This window comes from Pleurodeles waltl, chromosome 1_2 (genome assembly GCF_031143425.1).
Source record: "Pleurodeles waltl isolate 20211129_DDA chromosome 1_2, aPleWal1.hap1.20221129, whole genome shotgun sequence".
Taxonomy (NCBI): domain Eukaryota; kingdom Metazoa; phylum Chordata; class Amphibia; order Caudata; family Salamandridae; genus Pleurodeles; species Pleurodeles waltl.
In genome coordinates this window covers 1,165,648,679-1,165,674,013 of record NC_090437.1, presented here as the reverse complement: position 1 = coordinate 1,165,674,013, position 25,335 = coordinate 1,165,648,679, and the positions used below count along the sequence as shown (strand labels likewise).

General features: G+C 42.7%; 1 protein-coding gene across 5 annotated transcripts in view; it reads right to left on the bottom strand.

Annotated features, from left to right (window-relative positions):
* The window catches only part of WFS1 (wolframin ER transmembrane glycoprotein), a 228,104-nt gene that overhangs the window by 90,706 nt on the left and 112,063 nt on the right, over window positions 1-25,335 (bottom strand). For all 5 annotated transcript variants that reach the window (XM_069203132.1, XM_069203151.1, XM_069203136.1 and 2 more), the window contains exon 3: window positions 23,460-23,542. In XM_069203132.1, the coding sequence (XP_069059233.1) occupies window positions 23,460-23,542 (83 nt within the window). The remainder of the gene's footprint in view (window positions 1-23,459; window positions 23,543-25,335) is intronic.

The following is a 25,335-nucleotide window of genomic DNA, read 5'->3' as shown; positions in this document are numbered from 1 at the left end:
CCACTACCTCCCAACGTAACAACTAAGAAAGAAAAAAAACTGTTAACAGAAAAGCATTAACCTATCATTCACACAGAACGTTTTCCAGCCTTTTCGTTTTTTTCAACATTCTTCCAAATTTGCTCCTTTTGTCACCCATCATTTTTACATTGTCATTCTTCTTATTACTGCTTGCATCACAACTATCACCAAAATTACCAGACCTTTCTTCCACATTTTGTGACACAACTTCTTCTACATCTGTTCTATAGTTCTCTTTGTTTTCCTGATCCAAATTAATCCACCAATATTTGTCATATTTGAATCTTTGTATATCATTTCTTTGTACATTATCCTCCATACTCTCAATATTTTCACATGCCCTCCTAGCCAATGAAATACGGCTCATGTGACATATATTCCCATCTTCCAAGTCTACTGTATTTTTCCTGACTGCTTTAATCCTTTTAGGTTCACTGAATCTGCTCTCATCCTTAGCCACTTTCCTGACAGATTTTACTCTCACCCATTGTCCAGCCTTTAGATGCACCTCTTTAACACCATGTCAGCTGTGATAATAGACCTTATTCTTTTCCTGAGACTTCAAAATATTTGTCTTTACATCCTCTGTGTTCCAAATCAATTGCTTGCTCCTGCATATCCATCATGGATTTAATTTGGAAAAAGGTACCCGACCCCTCATTAAACTAAAAGGACTCTCCCCAACAGGCTCATGAGGTGTTGATCTACATGACCATAGCATTTTCTTCAGTTCATATTCCCAATTCTTATTTCCTTTGTTAGCTATTTGTACAATACCTTTAATAACTCTATTTACTCTTTCCACTACAGCATTACCTATAGGATGATACAATGCTGTGAATTTTTGCTCTATACCAGCCAACTTCACAAAATTCCTCATCTCTTCTGACTTAAACTGTATACCATTGTCTGTTAATATGGTAGCTGGAAAGCATTCTCTTATGAATACTTCCTCTAAGAACTCAATAACAACATTAGTGTTGATCCTTTGAACTACTTCCATTTCTATCCATCTAAAACACATATCCACAAGAACTATTATGTATTTGCATGTACCATCCTTCCATGTAATGGGACCCATTATATCCAAAGCAACTTTGTAGGAGGCTGGCCTGGCTTATAGTCGGTACCTTGTGGTACTTACACCTTGTGCCAGGTCCAGTTATCCCTTATTAGTAGATTAGAGGTGTTCTAGCAGCTTAGGCTGATAGAGGTAGCTATAGCAGAGCAGCTTAGGCTGAACTAGGAGACATGCAAAGCTCCTACTATACCAATTATATCACTTAGTACTCTATCATAAGAAAACACAATACTCATAGTTACTAAAAATAAAGGTACTTTATTTTAGTGACAATATGCCAAAAGTATCTCAGAAGATATACTCCCTTAGGAGGTAAGTAATATACACAAAATATACACACACACACCAAAATCAGGTAAGTAAACAGTTAGAAAAGTAGTGCAAATACTGTAGAACATAATAGAATACAATAGGAGACAATAGGCCTAGGGGCAACACAGACCATATACTCCAAAAGTGGAATGCGAACCACGAACGGACCCCAGGCCTAGTGTAGTGTGTAGAGGGTCACTGGGAGTGTAAGAACACACTAAGGGTATCCAAGATATCCCACCCCAAGACCCTGAAAAGTAGGAGTAAAGTTACCCTACTACCCCAGAAAGACAGTAAAGTCAGTAGAGATAGGGGATTCTGCAAAGACAACAACTGACTGCAAAGCACTGAAGACGGATTCCTGGACCTGAGGACCTGTAAAGGAAGGGGACCAAGTCCAAGAGTCACGCAAGTGTCCAGGGGGGGCAGGAGCCAACTAAACCCCAGATGAAGGTGCAAATGGGCTGCCTCCGGGTGGAAGAAGCCGAAGATTCTGCAACAACGAAAGGTGCCAGGAACTTCTCCTTTGGTCAGAAGATGTCCCACGAAGTGCTGAAGGATGCAGAGTTGTTTCCACGCAGAAAGACCGCAAACAAGCCTTGCTAGCTGCAAGAGTCGAGGTTGAAGGTTTTGAGTGCTGCCAGGAGCCAGGAAGGACCAGGAGGTCGCCCCTTGGAGGAGGAGACAGAGGGGGCGCTCAGCAACACATAGCCCACGCAGAAGCAGGCAGCACCCGCAGAAGCACCTGAACAGGCACTTAGAAGATCTGAGGATGGCGGTCGACTCAGCAACACAAAAGAAGGTCCCACGAAGCCGGAGGTCAACTCAGCGAGGTGGGCAATGCAGGACGGAGTGCTGGGGACCTGGGCTAGGCTGTGCACGAAGGAATCCTTGCAAGAGTGCACAGAAGCCCTAGCAGGTGCAGTTCACGCAGTACACAGGATTGCTGTCTGACGTGGGGAGGCAAGGACTTACCTCCATTTAACTTGGACAGAAGGACCACTGGACTGTGGGGGTCACTTGGATCCAGCTCCTGTGTTCCAGGGACCATGCTCGTCGAGATGAGAGGGGGCCCAGAGGACCGGTGAAGCAGAAGTTTGGTGCCTGCGGTAGCAGGGGGAAGACTCCGTCAACCCACAGGAGATTTCTTCGGGCTTTCCAGTGCAGGGTGAAGGCAGACAGCCCTCAGAGCATGCACCACCAGGAAGCAGTCGAGAAAGCCGGCAGGATTAGGCGCTACAATGTTGCTGGTAGTCTTCTTGCTATTTTGTTGCAGTTATGCAGGCGTCCTGGAGCAGTCAGCGGTCGATCCTTGGCAGAAGTCGAAGAGAGAAGTGCAGAGGAACTCTGGTGAGCTCTTGCATTCGGAATCTGAAGAGAAACCCACAGGAGAGACCCTAAATAGCCCTCAGAGGAGGATTGGCTACAGAGAGAGGTAAGCACTTATCAGGAGGGGTCTCTGACGTCACCTGCTGGCACTGGCCACTGAGAGCTGTCCATTGTGCCCTCACACCTCTGCATCCAAGATGGCTGAGGTCTGGGACACACTGGAGGAGCTCTGGGCACCTCCCCTGGGGAGGTGCAGGTCAGGGGAGTGGTCACTCCCCTTACCTTTGTCCAGTTTCGCGCCAGAGCAGGGCTGGGGGGATCCCTGAACCGGTGTAGACTGGCTTATGCAAGGAGGGCACCATCTGTACCCTTCAAAGCATTTCCAGAGGCTGGGGGAGGCTACTTCTCCCCAGCCCTTCACACCTACTTCCAAAGGGAGAGGGTGTAACACCCTCTCTCGGTGGAAATCCTTTGTTCTGCCTTCCTGGGACTGGGCTGCCCAGACCCCAGTAGGGCAGAAACCTGTCTGAGGGTTGGCAGCAGCTGCAGCTGCCTGAAAAACCCCAGAGAGCTAGTTTGGCAGTACCCGGGCTCTATGCTAGAGACCCGGGGATGCATGGAATTGTCACACCCAATACCAGAATGGTATTGGGTGTGACAATTCCATGATCCTAGACATGCTACATGGCCATGTTCAGAGTTACCATTGTGACGCTACATATAGGTATTGACCTATATGTAGTACACGCGTGTAATGGTGTCCCCGCACTCACAAAGTTCGGGGAAATTGCCCTGAACGATGTGGATGCACCTTGTCTAGTGCCAGGGTGCCCTCACACTTAGTAACTTTTCACCTAACCTTCACCAGGTGAGGGTTAGACATATAGGTGACTTATAAGTTACTTAAGAGCAGTGAAAATGGCTGTGAAATAACGTGGACGTTATTTCACTCAGGCTGCAGTGGCAGTCCTGTGTACGATTTGTCTGAGCTCCCTATGGGTAGCAAAAGAAATGCTGCAGCCCATAGGGATCTCCTGGAACCCCAATACCCTGGGTACTTAGGTACCATATACTAGGGAATTATAAGGGTGTTCCAGTGTGCCAATCAGATTTGGTAAAATTAGTCACTAGCCTGCAGTGACAATTTTAAAAGCAGAGAGAGCATAAACACTGAGGTTCTGGTTAGCAGAGCCTCAGTGATACAGTTAGGCACCACACAGGGAACACATATAGGCCACAAACGTATGCGCACTGGGGTCCTGGCTAGCAGGATCCCACTGACACATATCAAACACACTGACAACATAGGGTTTTCACTACGAGCACTGGGCCCTGGCTAGCAGGATCCCAGTGAGACAGTAAAAACACCCTGACATATACTCACAAACAGGCCAAAAGTGGGGGTAACAAGACTAGAAAGAGGCTACCTTCCTACAAACTTCCTTCCACGGTACATCTGGACACCCTAATGACGACACAGGTGGATTTAATGTTTTCTGAGTCTTGTCACTAGTCTCAAAATCCACACAGTTACATACAAATTTTTCAACATCTAAATCAACTTTAGGCAACCTATACAATTCCTTTATACTTTTCTTTGTACAAGTTATTCCTAAATGTACTTCATGTCCATTAGCTCCCAAAGCTTGCCTAACACCACAAGGAGGAATAACTTTCCCACTCCTACGTACAAAAGTTTCCTCAACACCTAGTTCATCCCTTACTTCCCAATATGCTTTAAATTCCTCTTTTATTTTTGTTTTTCCACATTCGTCCCATCCATTCACAATCTTGTTTCTTACTTCTTTCAACACTACATCTTTCTCATACTCTTCAATCCATACATCTTTTTGTATGCTTGTTCCAACCCCATATGTGAAAATTCCAGCTACACAGCACTCATTCCAGGGATCCTGATCTAGTTCTTTCAAAGGCAACGACATTCTGCTAAGAAAATCTGCAGTCACATTTTTTTCCCTGGTACATATTGTACTTCATAAAGGAAATCTTGCAATCTCATCGACAACCTTGCAATTCTTGCAGATGCTCTAGACAGACCCTCCGTTGTCAAAAGTTTAGTAAGCGGTTTCTGATCAGATCTTACAATGCAGTTCGTGCCCCAAACAAACTTGTGAACATGTTCCAGCGCCCACACAATTGCCAATGTCTCTCTTTCTATAACAGAATACTTCTCCTCACTCGATGAGTGACCGAGAAGCGAATGCAACAGCGCACTCCTTTCCATTTTTGTTATTTTGTGTTAAAACTCCACCCAGTCCCTTAACTGCCTGAATCCTTGGTGACGACTGCTTGTGGCTCTGGGTTAAAACCCTGCAAAAGTGGAGCCTTAAATTGCCTCTTTTATACCTTCAAAACTTTTTTGACAATAAACACTCTATACAAACTTTGCTTTGTTCTTCAATAAGAACCTCATTTCATGCGTTTTGTGAGAAAAATTTCTACACACTTTGAGTAAAATTCGGCTAAACCTAAAAAGGATCGTAAATCATCCTTCGATCTAGGAGAGGGTGCATTTACAATGGCTTCAAATAATTTCTTTTTAGGTTGAATTCCTCCCTGGTTAATTTCATCACCTAAACACGTAACACTCTTCTGAGCAAACTTACACTTACTACTTTCTGCCATTAAACCTTTTCCTTCCAAAATGGATAAAACTTTCTTTAAAATGTCATCATCTTGTTTTCTGTGTTTTCCCATTACTAAGATGTCATCCTGAAAGAAATTTACTTCAGGTATATGCCCAAATAGTTGTGTTATCAGTCTCTGAAATACTGCTGACGCTAAACCAAACGGCATGCACTTGAATTGGAAACATCCAAATAGTGTACAAAAAGTTGTAAGATGTCTACTGCTATGCTCTAGAACTACTTGGTGGTAAGCCGCGGACAAGTCTAATGTGGAGAACCACTTAGCTTGCCTAGTTAACGATAACATCTCATCATTCCTATGTAATGGAAACTGATCCACAATGATGTTATTGTTTAACCACCTCAAATCCATACATAAACGATCCTTTCCATTCAATTTCTGAGCTACAACTATAGGTGAAACCCATTATAACGCTTACACAGGTTCAATTATATCAGGTTTAAGCAACGTCTCTAATTCTTTTTTTACTTTCTCTTTTACTATTAAAGGGATATTCCTAGCCTTATGAATTTTTGGTGTGGCTCCTTCCTTCAGCCGAATGTTATGAGTGAAACCTTTGAGTCTCCCAATATCTTCTTTAAAAACTCCAGGAAACTCTTGGAAAACCCACACTTTAGTATCTTCTTCCTCACATGCAACTAAGATTTGTTCTGTGCTATTGGGGTCCAAAATTATATTCAACAACTTTTGATCCTTCCAACCTAAAACAGAAGGTCCATCTTTGGCCACATACAGTTACCTACTGCCTTCCTGTCATTAAATTTGAAAACTAGTTCTCTGAACCCTACTACATCTATTCTATCCCCAGTATAACTTTCTGGGGAAATATCTGGGGATTCTAGATGCTCTTCTAACTTGTTAATGAACAAATTATGCAATATATTCTCTGTTATACTGGAGAATAGAGAACCTGAATCAGCAGCAACTTGTAAAGATATTCATCCAAGTGATACCCAACACAATGGCTTGGCACCTTTTCCTTCAGCTATACTGAACACTGCTTTACTACTTCTTTTGTATTTGACCCTTTCACCAGCTTCCTCACTGTCTCTCATGCACCCTTCTTGTCACCACTCTTCTTGAACTTCTGTTTACAAACTCTCGCAAAATGTCCAACTATGACACACTCAATACACTTTGCATTTTTCGCTGGGCACTTTTCAAATCTCGCCAAATGAAACGTGCTACCACATCGATGATAACTTTCATTAAGGATATTAAAACTTTTAACTTGACTTATGTTGTCTCCCTTTTTTTTCTTTTTTTTTTTTTTTAACATCAACATCACGTCCTCCAGTAGGCTTATACTTTTGTCTTCCTGCTGACACCTTATTTACCATTTCTACATTACTTTTTTCTTGTGCTAAAGTGGCTTTAGCGCAACAATCGGATAATTCAGCTTTTTTTTACCGTTGCAATAATGACATTAGATTTGCTTCCCCTTCTACCCATAACCTTTCTTGTATAGCTTTGTTTTTAGTGAACATAACTATCTGGTCTCGTACTAATTCAACATGCAAATTTCCAAATCTACATGATCTCGTTAACTTCTCTAAAGAAGAAACATAGTCATCAATGTTCTCATGCTTTTCCTGCTTTCTTTGAAAAAACGCATGACGTATAACCGCAATGCATACAGCTGGTGAAAAATGTCCATCACGATCCTGCATAGCATTTGTGAAAACATCACCATCTACACTTCCTCTATCTTCTTTTTGTAGTTGCAAATACGTAAGCCTTCTGGTACTAAGCAATACATGAGAATCCTTTTTTTTCTTTCTGGTGTGAGTGAACCATTGCAATCCTCCAGGTTATCCAAATAGTTTATGAAATATTCCTTCCACTCATTCCACTGTACCACTGGCTCTCCTGGAATTGCTAAAAATTATTTTAGTGAATTCAAATGTAGTTTGCCAAGCCACCACTAGGTGGGTCTCCACTAGTTGACTCCAGTATAAAATATAAAAAAACAACAAAAAAAATATATATATAATTTGTAAATAATGTGTCACTGTATATATTCCTGTACTCACCTGAGGTGACAAAAATAATAAAAATAACTTGTTTATTTACAGTAAATGCAAACACCCATATTGTAAAGGCAGTATTTACTTCCACATACGATCATGAGTGCTTCAAGATATTAGCCATAATAACAAGCTTGGCAAAAAAAAAAAAATCATAGGTGGTGGGGCTTGTTTGAAACTTGCTGGGCATCTACATGCGCTTAAAACGTGCCGTGCGTCTACAACGCTTACATCTAAAGAAATGCGCTCCACAGCAAACACACCAGCACCCAGCAGCCGTTAAAGAAATATCGCAGCACGCGAGGAAAGCTGAAATGACAGCAGCACTGATCATTCAAAAGCTGCAGTCCAAGTAAGTACTCTGGTTTTCAGACTTCAGTATAGTTACTCAGTATTCAATGTCAGGATTAACAACCAAGACCATATGCAAAACAGAAAATAAAACTGATGATCTGGTCCACAAAATTCTTCAAGGTCCTTGTTTTTTGTGAAAAATAGATGAAATTCATCACCTACTGATATTCCTCACGAAGCTCCTAGTCCTCGGTGGGCGCCAAAATGGTGTAGTAAATCCTCACAGCGATCAGATTACTTACTTGCTTCTTTATTTGTACAGGATATATAAGAAGAGCAGTAACAGCCTTTATACACCTCTAGAGAAATGAATCCTAACATTCCCCACCCTTCTCATCCCCCACATCACTACATTCTAGATTCCACATTTCCACTACATTCCATTACATGCTAGTCACTACAGCTTTCTTCTCTAGTTTTGTTGCATTGCCTAAGACTGTGAGACTCAGAGGTGGGCTAGCCACTAAAAGATAAAGCCAGACTCGAGCCTGAAGTCTGACTCTGCTCAGCTAAAAATCCTTTTGGAAACTCCAGCCCATAAGGAGCCGAGCTTTCATGTGGCTTCTTCCTGCCATCTCTACCCATTATGTGGCGGTGCGCGCTGCCGACTTTGGAACTCAGGAACAAAGTTTGAGTCTCAGTGTTGGCTCAAAATCCTGTGATTATGAACAAATCACTTATGTCCTGATTTAGAGTTGATGGAGGGGTTATTTCATCACAACGGTGATGGATATCCTGTCTGCTGAAATATAAATCCCATTAAATCCTATAGGATTTATATTTCAACAGACGGGACAGCTGTCACCATTGTGACAGAGTAACCCCTCCATCAACTCTAAATCAGGCCCATAATCTCTCCACATCTATAAATGATGAATATGACCTTGTGTAAAGTAGCTAGTATGCTATATAAAAAGTGCAGAAAAATGCACAGAGGTAAAAACAAAGCCTTAATTTAAGGAAAGACACATAGATACCCATTTTCTGCCTGATTTGGACAACATGAATGCAAAAAAACTTGATACATCACAGCTTTCCCTCCTAAATTGTGTGATCTTAGGCAAATATTTTATTCTATCAAAACTTTTTTCTACATTAACGAGTTTGAAACCACTTTCAAATATGTGATTTCAGAATACCAGTTGTAAACAAACCTATTATGTTGGATTTAATACACTACTCGGTTGCTCTATAATAATCTGGGCTACGTACAGGGTTCACATGGTTACCGTTTTGCCTCTTATTTCAATAATGGTTCAAATTAAAAAACTATTAATAAGAACTTCTCAGTGCATTACTATAATGCAACATATTAATGTCAAAGCTTCCACAAGTTAAAGTAGTACACATTTGGGAATTTTGAAGAGACATTTTCATATTTTACGTGATGTTTGTTGTATAATTTATAAAGCAAACATTTTAAGGGTTTGGCTTGTGGTCTAAGATCTGAGACAGACACTTGGCTCGGCTCTCCCTGCTAAATTGTTCACTCGCCCATCTCTGAAGAGAACCATGCTATTTTTTTTTATATTTTCATACCTTCAATAAACTATACCCAAGAGCAAACATGAAAGCAAATCAGGTTGGAGTTGGCAGTCTTAACTTAAGGATTTTGGGGGCATTGAGCATGATATTTTGGGGGATTCTATTCAGGAGTACTCTGAATTTTATTACTCCCTTGCTAATCGAATCAAGAAATGTACTGAATTATGCGTTAAACTTTGAAAAACAGGGTCACACAAAAGCAGTTGAAACATGTCTTGTCCAGGAACCCAAAAATCCTAAAGATGATGCTGGTTAGGGAGCTACACACTCGAAGGTAAAGGTAGGCAGAGAGAGAGGTTTAGATAGAGAAGTGGAACAGATAGGGTCAAAAAGACAGAAGGTTCACCTTCTCGGTGAGCCCTTCAGAAACTGGGGGATTGGGCAACTGCCTATATATCATCTCTGTAAGGACCAAAATGTTTTCTTCCGCCCTCACCAAGCACTGGTCTATTCGGCCCCGTTTATTCATGGGACAGAGGATTCAGACAAATTTTTCCCATGGAAAGCTAGTATAGGGCTGTGTTGGAAAGTGCCACTGTTGGCATGTTTACCCCCCCCCCCAATTTTTGCCTACTGTTGATGTCAACTTTGATTGATAGTATGCTGGGACCCTGCTAAACAGGCCCCATCACCAGTGTTTTTTCCCTAAAACTGTACCTTTGTTTCCACAAAGGTACAGCCCTGACACCCAGTTAGGCACCTTGTAAAAGGTACACATGGTACCAAGGGCCCTGTGGCCAGGAAAGGTCTCTAAGGGCTGCTGCATGTATTATGCCACCCTAAGGGCCCGCTCACTCAGCACATGCACACTACCTTTCAGCTTGTGTGTCCTGGTGGGGAGAAAAAGACCACGTCGACATGGCACCCCTCTCAGGGTGCCATGCCCACAAATAACTGCCTGTGGCATAGGTAAGTTACCCCTCTAGCAGGCTTTACAACCCTAAGGCAGGGTGTACTATACCACAGGTGAGGGCATAGCTGCATGAGCAATGGGTCCCTACAATGTGTCCAAGTCCATTCTTAGACTTGGAAAGTGCAGTGTAGCCATATTGAGTATATGGTCTAGGAGTTTGTCATCTCAAACTCCACAGCACCATAATGGATTCACGGAATACTGGGAAGCTTGGTATCAAAACTTCTCAGCACAATAAACCCACACTGATGCCAGTGTAGGATTTATTGAAAAGTGCACACAGAGGGCATCTTAGCAGGGGTGTGGAATTTTTAAAATAATCTACTTGCCCAAGAGACAAAATGCTAATGAGATCTACATGTCCTGAAAAATCCACCTGTCCCACCTACTTCCTACATCAATTATAAGGGCTGACACAGAAACATGTAATATGTTGTTATTTTGTTTTATTAAACCAATAATTATTCAGTGCTTCGTAATCATGCTAAAGAAAAACTTGAAAAGCAGCTACATTATCGCTATTATCCAAAAGTATAGAAATTGTATAGGAATACAGCAGTAAATGATCTTGCATGGTAAGCTGCTCTAAGACTCATTATTGACAATACTTCAGTAGTTATCATATATGTGGCCTCTTATGTCCGCACACATGTTTTGTGCCTCCTGTTGTAAGCCAGAGATCAATAGCTCTGCTGGGGTCATATTCCTCAACGTTGGGCCCTTCTATTTTAAGAAGCATTAGATCTTGGAGAACATCTTGATTTAACTGTGTTCTTAGTGGGTTCTTAATGATATTCATTGCAGAAAACACATGCTCAACTTCTGCTGTAGACACACTAAAAGTGAACATCATCTCCACGAGCTTTAAGATATTAGTTAACGTAGAAGGTTTTGTTGCTAGCAGGGTGGAGTATGCAGGCAATACACAAATGCCTTTGCTCTGAAAGCTTTTCATATGGGTTTTAAGTCCACAAAACTTCTCCACAATTGCAAACCGCTCATCTGTGGTGAAAAGTACTTCAAAATGTTGAACAACTGCCTCAATATCAGACAGCTCATATGTATACAGTTCCTCTCTACTCTCTGGCCATAGTGTATAATCAAATGCCTGAAATCCTTGAACTGGCATGGAATTAAAATTTGCAAACCTCTCATCAATGTACTTAACTACACTGTCAATGAGCTCACTGTCACTTTGGATTGTTGCTGCTGGTGGACAGCAGCCTGATAACTTTATTTCCCAGCCATTAGTATAAATGTTTCCAAACTTTTTTTCTTCAGGGTGGTACAGGTTTTTAAACTGCTGCATGTATTCGCCCAACTCACTCTTAAGGCCTACTAGGGTCAATGCACACCTCTCTACAGCAGGTGGAACATGCAATAAAAGCAGTTCATTAGACTGAAAGAATTCTGAAATCTGAGACACTGGCTTCAAAACATCTCTCAGGCTGTAAAGGTTTTTTATAAATGTAAAGCTAGTTGCAATTGAGAGGTATTTCTTTGCCTTAGCAGCAGAATCATCACTCCCAGCTGCAACCTGTCCCAGGTGTAGAATCACTGTCTGCAGGTTTTGTTGCATGGCTACCAAAGCTCGGGTTTTGCTGGATACCCATCTAACCTGTTTAATTTCAGTGAAATGTGCAAAATTTTCAACAATTATTCTTGACATTTCTTTGGCGTCTCGTCGCCTCTGAGGACTATACCAGTAAAATTTGAAAATCCATTTAAAAGTTTCTTCAAACTGATAAATATAGGGTTTGGATTTTACAGCGTCTAGAATCCCAAGGCACTCATCTAGCCCGTGTTGCTGGTGGTGAGTGTTTGGGGTTAACTTGAACCCCAACCAGTGGACTTCCTAAAACCCAGAGACTGGGACTGTAAGTATTGAACTTACCTGCAAACAGATCTAACTTTCTTCCCCCAGGAACTGTTTAAAAATTGCAGTGTCCATTTTTAAAATAGCTTTTTGCCACTAATTCCCAAACTGTATTACTTACCTCCTTCGAACAAAGTACTGTTGATACCTGTGTGAAATACAAAATTCCTAAGGTACTTACCTGCAACTTGAATCTTGTGGTTCTAAAAGTAAACACAAGAAAATATATGTTTGTTATATAAAAATCATTGGTCTGGATTGAAGTCATTGAGTGTCTGCTGCTTCTATTTTCAGTGTGTGTACAACAAATGCTTTGCACTACCCTCTGATAAGCCTAACTGCTCGACCACACTACCACAAAGAGAGCATTAGTATTATCTATTTTTGCCTCTGTCAAGTCTCTGGGGAACCCCTGGAGTCTGTGCACACTATATCTCACTATGACATAGTATATACAGAGCCAGCTTCCTACAGGCTGTCTATGCAACAACAGTAGTGCTTGTTAACCTCATGGTGGCAGGCTATGTTTTTGGTTATGTAAACCTACTTTTGGCATGCGTTTTATAAATTATTGTGTGTGTTTTACTGGCTCTCTCGAGGCACACCATAATTATCAGCTAGTTTGTTCATCCAACTCCACAGCTACCCTGTGAGGGAGCCTTATGGGCTCATAACCGGCAGACCCTGTCCACTTCCCTGGTAGTAAATACACCATACATTGTTAAAGGTGGCACGGGAGTAGAACGAGAAGCCTTGTTAATAATCTGTGTTACAAATCTCCAACAAAAAGACACTGGAGGCACACTCAGCAGAAGTCGCCTTATAATCCATACAGATTATTGACTTTGGGGTGGAGAGTATTTAAAATGTACTATGCTTCCCATGTACAAAGTGTCTGTGAATTGTCGTTGCAAGGCGGTCAAAACGCACGACAAGGCTCAGATTACAAAATTATCTGCTTTTAATCTGTTCACCTGGAAAAACCCCAGCTCGGTAAAACGCAGTTCCTACTAGAAGTGGGATTCTGTCAGGCTTAACACAACCCTTCACAGGGCCCCACAGCCTCCCTCGTGAGGGGGCGGGTACATAAACAGCATCTGCTGATCATATGTCACACCTCAATATAAAGCAGCACCTCCTCCTCATGTTTAAATAGAGAGCGTTCGTTTTCATGAATGTGAAAAGTAAAAACTTGTTTTGAAACTCATCATAAACACAGAAGGATGATTAAGGGCCCACTTACACCCCCTTCCGCGAATCAAAAAGCATCCCACTTGGGCCAAACAATTCACCTTTAATGAATAAATGCTATGTCTTAAATGCGATGAATGTGTGGCAGTTTCTAGCTCCATGCAGCTGTACAACCAAGCCGTCAGCATCCTATGAAATATGATCAGGTGCTGCTAGGATGCCATGCACTGAAGAGCAGCCCATGCGTCATCGCCATTAGATCTAGCAATGTGTGCCAAGGAATCCTGGAGCGAATGGAGCAATGCTGTCGAATGGAAACCGCTGTCCGTTTTCCGAGAAAACCGCTTAGTCAATGGATGCGCTTCACGAGGAAGCCTGTCACAGTGGTCAAAGTCACCCAAAAAAAACAACAATTCACACTCTGACTTCACCGGACACGCTTCAGAAAGCAATACAGGCCTTTCAGCGGAATCCAGACAGTCTTCCAAGAAATACCTGGATAATTGGATACCGAAGGGGCCGTAAGGCGATAAATGGGCTTTACCTCTGACTGCTCGAGCAGCCTCACAACAAAACACCTACAAGTAAAATCCAACCGCCCTGGACCAGTGTGAGACTAGCAGAGATGTTTAATTTCAAACATGCAGCGGCAGGACTCTCGGAACAGAGGTCTGAGCGGGGAATTAGGACTACATTTGTTTGTTAACTCAGCTACTCTTGCCACGCTCGCGCCAATTCGCCAAATGTCTGACATGTAACAAAGTTTGAAAAACATGACTTACGGACTTTTTTCTTCTTTTTACATTTTTTTTTTGTAATTTAAATATGACCAAGTACCTCGCAAAATGCAAGTTAATCAACATGCTTAAAAGTAGGGCTGGGGGGGGGAACTCGGCTCCACTCACGTGGGAAAAATGCCACAAACTACGTAATACCCCATGTACACCGTCAAAGCCTTTCCCTGCAGTTCCAACGACGAGTCGCGTTTAAGATGAAATAACCGCTTACAATGGCAGAAGAGCTTTAATTGTGACTGACCCACCAGCCTTACGGCATCGTAGGAACACCGCCTCTTAGAGCAGCAGTTCATTTTTGATACAGTGAATTATCATGTCACCCTCAGTGCTGCTACGGGGGACTTTTCATCTTTCTCCAAAATACTCTCTTGCAGACATGTTTGGGTACTTGAGAATGTAATCACCACCCTTATGTAGAGCAAAGTAGGATTTCGACTATCTAATTACTGCCTGAAACTGATCACAAAGGAGAACAGTTTGTGTTTTCCATTATTTCTGCAAATAAATGCTCAAGGATGTGATACACATGAATTGCATCAGATTATTTTTAGGAAGCGAGGATGGTGACTCATAGGTGTTGGAGAGCAGAAAACATTTGATAGAGTTTTGGATTGAGGGGAAAATCAATAATTTGGGCAAACATAGGCGAAATAGGTAAACAATTATCAACGTTGGTGGCGTTTGGGAAAAATGAAGTCAAACCATAAAGCAGTCAAATAAATTTTTCAGCAAAGGGGTTATTAAAGGATTAAAGGCAAAAACAAAACAAAAAGCACAAGCAACATTATGAAGGCCGGTACCTCAAGCACTGTCAGGTGCAGTGCATGCCATGCATTAGGAGTTGTCTTACTGCTTATTTTACAACATAGTAGCTTCTTTGTTAGCAAAGTTTTTAATTCATTCTTAAACATGCACAGAGTGGGAGCTTTCGTCATAATGACAGCTTCTGAGTTCCTGTTATTTGGGGCACCCCCAGAAAAACAGAGTTTAAAGTTTTTTAGTTTCTGGACTTTAGGGGTCTCCAAGCACAGTACTCTTTTGCATCTGTAGTACGAGTGCCTCTAGAGCGGTTTATCTTCTGTGCCACGTTTTTGGGAATGTTTAAATAAAACGTCTTGTATAACTGTTTGTTTGTTAGACCTGGCATCCTCAGGGTGGTCTTACCCAAGATCTTTTGCCTTTCACCTCCTGTTTTGCTGTTGTATCTTTTTGATGGCCTTAGGACTCTGAGCGCTTTACCACAGCTAACCAGTGCTAAAGTGCATGTGCTTCTCCCCTAAACACGGAACAATTGGCATGTGTAATTTACTTGTAAGCCCTTTGTAAAGTGGTATACCATATGCCTTGGTCCTGTAAATTAAAAGCTACTAGTGGGCATGCAGCACTGATTGTGCCACCACTCCAGTAGGATTGTGGTCCGTACTTAGAAAGGGTGCATACCTCTGCCAACCAGAAACCCAATTTCTAACAATGTTTAAATTGACATCTTCTTCAAAAGGCAGTCATTTCATCTGGTTTAACACCAGGGTGGTATGGTTTCTTCAGTTGGCTGCAGCAAACAATATGTGGTTTGCATGCCAGCCATATGTCTAGATTTATTTAAAGGCCTTTTATGAGTGCATTACTGTAAAACATCCTGCTAAGAACCAATTATGTAACCACAGTTTTAGATCCTTATTCAGGGGTCATCTGGCCCCTTCGCACAATGTCCTTCATATGACTGTCTATATGTAGCCTTTTGTCCAGGATGAAGCCTAAATATTTTGCTTTACTGATCAAAACGGCACACTCCTAAACTGAAGAAGAATATGGGCCAGCGTTGCACTGAGGAGTTGTCTTCCACCAACAAGAATATAACAATTCAATCTTATCATGGGCCAGACTAATTGCTATTGGGATATCTATCATTTGATTTGATCTACTCAACTTTTAAGAAATGATACATCTTTGAAAACGTCGATACTGAAGTCTAACTCAATGTCATCAGCATATCAGCTTTAATCAATACTTTGAGTGTTTAGCAGGTCTCACTGTGATTCCATAGGTAAGGTTAACAGCAAGATGCTAACAGACTTCTGTAGTACCTCATACAAAGTGAGACAAGGAGAGGTAGTCATCTTTTTAAAAAAAACTTTTTTTAATTGAAAGTCACAGCAAGGTACTCTGCACAGGTGACTCAGTCAGAGTAGGGCAATAATCCTCAAAGGATGACATACAATTATTATTATTATACATACAGTAGCATTGCTTAGAAATAAAGAAATGGTCAGTTCATGTTTGGGTAAATTGCTATAGTACAGCATCAGTCTCAGATTAGGGGGTCACCATTAGCTGTTGCTTTTACCAAGTAGGCCCCTAAAAGCCCTTCAGACAGGCTGTGGGGTTCACCTCTGCTGCATACATTCCATCTTGGTTGCTACAGCACATCACGTCTTAAGCCACTGAGCAGTGGTGGGTACTTTATTCTGCACCCAGACCATTGCCACATACCTCTTAGCTAGCACAAGGTCATGGATGCAAACTGACGAATGCTCACAGGAACAGCCAACATGACAAATGCAGATGTAACCCACCCCTCTGTAGTTTAAACAAATCAGCTCAATACTGTGAAATTGTGGGACATTCCCATGCAATGTGGATAAAGGGTACGTTTGAAGGACATTTTGCACTCTGTTTTGCCACCTTTAGCAAAGCCAGTCTTTTTTCGGAAGATAAAAATATCTATGCTGGAATTTGAAGCATATCAACTTGGATTTATAACTAAATGAAGGCTCCTTTACTTGTGCACAGCAGTAAGCCCAGCACTTATCAGAAATCTGTTGTCCAATGTTCTCCTCTTATCTAAACCTGGCCCTGAAGGTAGGCTATTTGTGCAACTGTCTCTAAATACAGGAATGGGATAGATTTGTCTATGTCAGTGAGCAATATTTAAGTGCATAGTAATAGCATCTCAGTAGGGGGATTGGGGAACTCACTAAATGCAGCTCTGGCAGATGATCACAATCTATGGTATAGCAAAAGATTCAATACTGAGCTTCCTCCTTTAAGCTTTTAGTTCTGAAGACTTATAAAGGATCCCCTTTCAAAAAGATTTCCCTGTATTGTAATGCCCATTGTGCTTAACATTTTCACAGCAATCTTCTTTATTGTGGAAGGTAATATAGGATTGTTGGCTATGGGCAGGAGCGAGGAGTTTGGCATTTTGAGTCCCAACTAGCGAGTTAGTTGCCACCAAGCAAAAGAGGTTATACCAATTACATCTACTTCATCAGTCGCAACACAGGGGCTGCACTCTAATGCAGCCCAAATCGACTTTGAGTGGAGTATCTCAACTCTGACATGTAGGGATAATAACTGAGTTGTAATCCAGTATTTCTAGTGTGGGTAGACCACCATCTTTCATAGGGCATGTGAGTACTTCTTCAACAGAGGTTGATCACCATTCCAGATTAATCTAAAGGGCGGCAACCGCAACTGATAAAAACATTCCACGGGGAAACGTACAGGACCATTAACAAACAGTTATAAAAACTGAGGTAGTAACAATCATTTTAATAAGCGAGATCAGACCCATCAAGGTGATAGGTATTTAACGTCCTCCATTTCTGCAAAAAGGAGTCTATTTCACCATCCCCAAACCATCCAATAAACATGTCACCTATACTTGCTTCAATGCATATCATACATATGTTGATCATAAAAGTGCACAAAAGATAACATGGAAGCAGTGAGAAATATATCAGCAACCAGAGGCAGCTTACACAAATCTCAAGGGATGGAACAGGGGAATAAATAAAAAAAAATACTTTTTTTTTTTTTTTAATGTACCTTTTTTCCGTTGTTGCAGCCACCTCCTGCTGCTTTGCTCCTCTGGTCTTCTTGTGGTGTCCCAGTATTCACTGGCACACCAGCACAGGCTACCCAGCAGTCCTAAACATAGCATGTCAGCAGCGTCAGGATTGGTCTGAGCAGCTGGGAGTGCCGCTCAGACTCAAGCCTGGGGTCTGTACTGTCTCTCCAGCCCAGCTGTGTATACAGCCAGGCTGGAGAAACCTAAGTGCACGTGTGTTTTTCTGGCCTGAGACGGCCGGACAAACACACGTGCACTAAATGCACTCTCCCCTCCTCCCCTTTCCACGGCCCAGCCCCACCCTGAACACACTGCTGGCTGAGCCAGTAGATGAAAGATAAAACAATAATTAAATATCATTTTATCTTTCATTTCCTGTCTTAGCCAGGGGGACTACGGTCCTTCGCCATTATGAAGGAGCCGCCCCTGACAGCAACACATGAGAGGTGCATAACATAAAAGAAAAGAGTAGCCCATCACCAGACCACATTCAGAGGCTCTCCTGCTCAGAGTCAGAGTATGTATGCCATGATTTGTAGAGCGCATTCCTACTCAGAAGAGCATCGAAGCGATAGAAAGGAGAGAAACGTAGTAGCAAAGAACACCATGGAAGGGCGCTAACCAGCAAAAGAAAAAAATAAGAGTTGTAAGACATCCAATAAAAGAAAAAAAGAAAAGGAAAGAACTAAAACACTGATCTTAAGGCACCAAAATGTTAACGAGGATATGTATGTAACAGTGTGCAGACCGTTTAAAAAAACATTTTATTATTGCACTAAAGCAGTTATAGTACTGCAGCTTTGTATCAATACGAAACCCCCTATTTTGGTTGAAGGTTTCTCAGGTCCCCCACAAGTCTCGAGTAACAATTCTGTGCAGGGTTCACTCCTTGTCTCTGAAGTCTTTCCATGGACCCCAATTCTTACTGAGTTTTCGTGGACAACTCTGTGCTTTGTACACTGTGGTCTTCCACAGCACCAGCGGCTCTCTGCTGCCCCACAATCAGGCAATGTCTCACCAGGCCACTGCGAGTGCCACATTACAAAATAATCTGGCATACTTAGACCCCATTTGCTCCCCCAGGTGCCCAGGAGAGCCACCTCCACTCCCACTTCGAATTTGTCCTCTAAAACATTAAAAATGCACCTGCCTTTTCGACTCTAGAAAGCCTGTATCTTGGGCCACTCCCACAAGGTGTGTAGTAATGTTCCTTGCGGTCCACAGCCCTTCAGACATCTATCATTCTCAATCTTTTCCATATAAAACAGTCTGGTTCACATATAGTATATACTGTGTAGCATTTAAGTTGTAACTGTCTGAAGTCCGGCTTAATAGCCACCTCTCACGTGGCAGACCCCTCCCCAGTCCTCACCTCCAGTATTCCCCGGTTGCATTCCCATTTCGTGCATCATTTGTTGAGTGGCGACTGGCTGTGATTCTGCAGTGTCCTGTATATCAGTGAAACTGCATGTTTGTGGAGGGGGGCCGAGAACACCTGCTACTTGAGTGGGGTCTTTTCTGCAGTGTTTCACAGCTCTTCCCTAGAAGGCGCTAGTGCATACTGCAAAAGTGCATACTGGTAGTACTGACTGTCTGCAAATTTGCATTATGAAGTCCCTATGCACCCCAGATGTCTCCCAATTTGGTTATTCTTATTAGGGTCCACTGCGTCCAGTCTTTTAAGTTTTTCAGTTCCGCCAGGGCGTCAGATTCCCACAAGGTGGTCTTACTTTTTATGTATTCCTCCTGCCCCAGTTGTATCTGTGTTGGTTTCAAGAGGGATGTCACCATCATTGTCAGCAATGAGGGGGAGGGAGGGGTCGCATTACGCAAGGCCCCCTATTTAGTTTGCATAGGTACCCTTCAGTTCTATCGCGCTTCTGTAGGCCCTCAGCAAGGTCTCCTGCAATGGCGAGAAGACCCCGTTGTTCACCAGAAGGCAGGCACCTGTTAGGCCCAGCAGCTGACAGGTCACACTCCAGAGGCAGGGTCAAAACTAGGTAATGGGTTAGCCATTGTCACTGAGAGTTGAGATGCCATGCAGGCGGCCAATCCTGGATGAGGTAGAGCAGCCATGGCCCATCACGGAATCATTGCAGTGTTTTAGATGATGCTCTATAAATTCCATAGCCATGGCTGGCTGAGGGAATAATTTGTTTTACCGTTATATTCCACGTTTTGCAAAAGAAAGCATGGAGTGTTTGGCAGCTTTTGTTTTTTGTCTTTTCCTTGGCTTCTAGGAATGATTTCCTTGCCTCCTGCACCATACTGGTAAAATCTGGATAAAAGTGGATGCAAGATCCATCGCACTGTAGATCAGGAGTGGCTCTATTTAAAGGCAGTATTTGGTCCCTGTCACTATAGTTTAGGAGCCTCAGAATGATAGGTCTGGGATTTTGCCCTGGCCTAGGCCTGGATGGCAGTCACCAATGACCCCGTTCCACTATAAATACCTCTGAGAAGACACTGCGACCAACTAGTCTAGCAAGCCGTCAACAAAAAGCTCCATGTTGGTGTTGTTAGCAGATTCAGAGACACCCATTATACTGACAATATTGCAACAGAATTTTCATTTTTGCCTTTAACGCCTTGAGTTTGCATGTCAGTGTAATGAGGGTAGCCCTTGGAGTGTTGCTGCGAGTCGTCAAAGTCTGATATTCGCGCTTCTGCCTGTGTGAGTTTGGCATCAAGTTTATCAGTACACTCCAGGAAGCAATCCATTCTAAAAGTGAAGGTGTGTATTTTGCTTTCAACGGAGCGTAGGCTCTCCTTCACCTCACTTGGATAGTAGCAATGTCTGCATCACAAGTTTCTGGCAGCTTTTGCTTTTTATCTAACTGTATTTTGGCCCATGGTCAGCTTTCCCCATGATGCTCAATGCCCCACAGGCAGCAGATGATACAATCCAACGCGCACCAGCAAAAAACACAAGTCTTAGCAGAAGAGCTAGATAGCACATGGGGATAGCAACAGCCACCAAAGTCTGGGTTGCCCACAGGGCCCAGGAGGAAGCAGAAACGGTCACTGGAATGAGGCCTCCCCACAACCCTGGCACAGGCGGCTCAAACCGGAGGATATGGTATATGCTGTGAACAGTGTCACATCCTGTATTCCACCAGGACAATGACACAAAGTGAGCACAGCCCATATGTTGATTGCCACCTCACATTCCATTAGAATGGATGAAAGCGCAACAGGACTGGATCATCTCAGCTAGGCAATACAAGATGAGGCAGTCCATTCATCAGTGCTCCTGTATGTCCAGACAGGCTGCAAAATCCTTCTCCCAGCAGCAAAGCAGAAGAGCACACACTAGAGAAGGCAAGGGGGAGCATCATCAGAGGGTTAAGGTGCCAGAGTACTTTTCGATGTGCCTCAATGCAGAGGTGCAGGATGATGGATGCCGTTCCAAGAAGAGGCCATTTCCCAGCGAGGAAACACAAGCAGGCGGCGTTTCTCCCCAAACCTCTGCAATTGCAGGCCCCATGAGTCGCAAACGGCAGGACCAGATAACCCAGGACACGCCACCTATAGTGCAAGCACACACGATCGTCCGGCCAGAGGAGATTACAGGCATTGACCTGCCCTGGCCAGAGCACCTCACAAGATGCTCACCCACCTATCAGCCCAGGGTGGGCCATCTTCAGAAGCAAGCTTCCTCTGCAGTGTTCACTCTGGTCAGGCCACTCCACCTGTGAGACTCTTCAGTCAGCCACTCAGCAATGGGCAACGGCTCCGATGAGCACCAAGCCATCCACTGGCCATCCTACATTCGGGACTAGGCATGCTGCTGTACGCACACATCGAAGACAAGCAACTCCTCCTCACCAGCCCGCTCCAGCACCACTCTCCCCCAGTGGGCTCTAAAAACGATCTAAAACCTCAGCTGTGTGGCACTATTTACCGATTCTATGCCTTGAGCCCACTTTACAGTTGGATGGTGGCAGCGATACAACTTCGTAAGCCATGGTCTGAAAGAGAGCAAAACTCAGACAGACAGCCATCTTCTCTGCCAGAGAACTGCAAGTCATCTTTCTCCAGATCTCATTTTTCAGTGCAGTAGTTACCAATTAGCAAGGCCCCAATGACACCTGACGACTTTCAGATTTTGTCACAGGGAGAAGGACGTTCGTTACCAACATGCTCTTCACTACCAGAGTCATAAACAGCTAGGGGGTATCTGAAAGCTGAAAAACTCATTCCATGACTGTGTGTCACACTCAGTCTCATCCATAGAGAATGAATGTGATGCTAACAAGACCAACCTAGATGACTGAATGTTACACATGCGCTTTAAAACAGCAAAAACGACACTATGGAAAGATAAAAATTATAAGGTTACTTACCTGTAATCCTAGGTTCCCACTCATTAACATTTGACTGTATCTATATCCGTAATAATTTAGAGGGAACAACAAGCCATTCTAAAGACACTTCTTTCTTTCCTATGTTATAATATTAAATTAGAGAGACTTCTACCCTTTTATTAAAAAAAAAATTTTTTTTACTTAGACTTAAACATATGAAAACGACTCACAGCTGTGCTTATCTGCTTGGATTACTGGGGTTAGCTCCCTTTACTGGCTGTGCTAGGTACCCCACGATCATTTTGAAGTATAGCAAGACATGTATCAGTGAAGGAACCTGGAATGCCCATGTGGCTGTGACATCTAGTCTTCAAATGCCCCTAAAACTAAAGAGAGGTCTTGCACTCTGTCTCACCTTGAGCACTTGGAGGTAACCAAGGTGACTCTAGCCAAATTTGTCTGAATGTCACTGGTATGTTGGGCCAGAATCTGTCACTCGGACTGAATCCTGGAGGAGATGAAGAAACAGGGAAGGCAGTGTAGAGGAGAAATCAGCAGACAGCCACACATTGTCAATGCCAGCATTCCCCAAACAGCTGGACCTGTGGCCACACAAGAAGAAATCAAGGAACCAAAGCGAGGAGTAGGTTCAGGTATGATAAGCAGAGTTACTCCAAGTGAGGCCAACAATATATGAGGGTGACCAGGGCCTCAAAGTGTAGTCTCTTGCCTGGTGCCAGCAATAACGCATGACATCAAATTGTTTCAGGTCTGAGCAACTCAAAATCACTCCACTTTATTAAACCAAATAGATGTTGGAATTTGACCAAATTTCCTATTGCCACACCTCCATACAAATGGGGTCAACAAGCAGTACAAACTCTGCTGTATACACTGTCAGCTGGATTTAAATCCTGGCAGATCAAGACACTTGTCTCCAACAAGCAATGCTACCTTCCACTGGAGGTAACATCCCACAACTACTCAAAGTACACAGTACCCAAAACATCCTATGTGACAGTAATCATTAGTCATTATGGCCATCCCAACTGAAAAAGAACAATGAACTGACTGCAGGAGTAAAACACTTACAATTGCATTCACATTCGTCCAGTACTGAAGGCATGTCCTGATATTAAAATGAAAAAAGATAAATTGACATACAAGTTAAATTATTGCCAACTACCTCACTCTGTGATTTTGGGTCTCCTTGCCGGGCCTTTGCCAACAAATCTTCAGACATTACTTCAGGTTCTTCCTTTGAAACATCTGTAATAAAACAAAGACCAAGATACCTCTGTTAAATGAAAATGTATGTACTTTAGAAGTGTGCAATCTAGCACACAAACCAATATCCTACACACATTAGTCACAATAGCACCAGATTCATTTAATGGAATACTAAACACTCTTAAGATAACTGGCTGCTGCTAAACATCATGTGTAATTGTTGAAATAATGGTTATAGAAAGCACACACCAGATTATATTAGTGTTTACAAAATATCTTTGAATACCTGCTTCTTCACCAAATAAATATTTAACCTTAAGAATAACATTTCAAATGATGTGCATGAGCAGCAATCCCTCAAATTAAACAACAAAACACTTTACCTCTGTCTCACTACTGGTTTTTAGGCCACCTACTGCAAGACTGGTGAACAGACCTAAGCAAGCCAAAATGTTTTGAAGACTTGCAGCACATTTAACTCGCTGTTTTGCAATTCTAAATTATGGTTTTGCATGGAAAACCCTGTTTTTAGGGATGCAAGCCACAAATTCTTATTCAAACAATCAGGTCTTGTGCAATCCTTCATCACAGTTACTGTGGCAGAAAACCTTTAAGTGGGGCAGATTCTTCGATGAAGTAGGGTTTGAGGTGGGAACATGGATATTTCCAGGGTAGAGTTAAGTGGGCTGTTCATTAGGTGGCGAGTCTATCAAAGGTTGTTAAATAGTGAATATTTACAAATACTACTAATGAATTTCACACCAAATTAACATGCTTAAACTGAGTGTCAAAATGCCAGAAGTATGTGTGCGAGCAAAATCACTTCACACTCTCAATTTTTTATCAGGTGCATTGGAAGAGACTTGAGTTTATCTAGTGAAGATACCAAGGAAAACACGCTGAGTGTGCTAATCCCTTATACATGATACTGCAGACTGCTTGACAGGTGGACAATGCAAATGAATAAATATGGGTCAGCAGTACTACCCCAGGCACGATACAACGTATATCATGAGCACAGTTAGAGATTTTTCTGAGTCCTCAAAATATCAAATCTATTGGGGGATGTGGTCTGCCGTACAAAATGGGTGAAGTCACCAACTAGACTCACAGCTCTGTAACCCTTCTCTATTCTATTTAGTTATCCTTTTTTGAACATCAAACTTACTGTTGAGCCTTGCTGCGTTGTTTGCTTGCCCTGAAGCAAGTGTCCGGTGACACTTCTTACTACTGGCAGGTCCAAAAAACTGCAAGAGAGGAACAGCAGGTGCACAGACTCCCATACCCAGCATAACCTGTGTGACAGAGTAAGCTGTAACCAGGCACACAGAGGTGGCTACTACAAGTGGAAGCAGCCTGCTGGAGTGGTGGAATAATGCGTGGTAGTGAGGAGCTCCCTGGAGCTATCTGAGCAGAAGATTGCTGGTTAATCACTATCTGGAGCAAAGACGTCAAGATTGTGGCCGAGGAGAGCCATCTGGCAGTAGCAGAGATGTGAGTAGTGACAGTATCTCTTCTCTGATAGCTCCGGCACACTGTATTCCAGCGAAGAAAGCAGATCAAGAATAGAGAAAACCTAGCTCTGCTTTGAAGCAGCCTGGGAGAATTACTTGGGGGGACGTGATGAACCAGCAGGATTTTAAAGCTCCCTGATGTGAGTTATGAACATCTCATCACTCTCAGGCTTCATGTTACTCCTGCCACTGCCCACAGAGATATAAGTGAAATCAGAAGACGGTGTGCAAGCTGTGCAAAGCTTGGAAGCGGTTGTGGTGTGGCAGCTCAGGTTGCTTGTGCATTCTGACACTAGAGGCATTACAACAGTGTACACT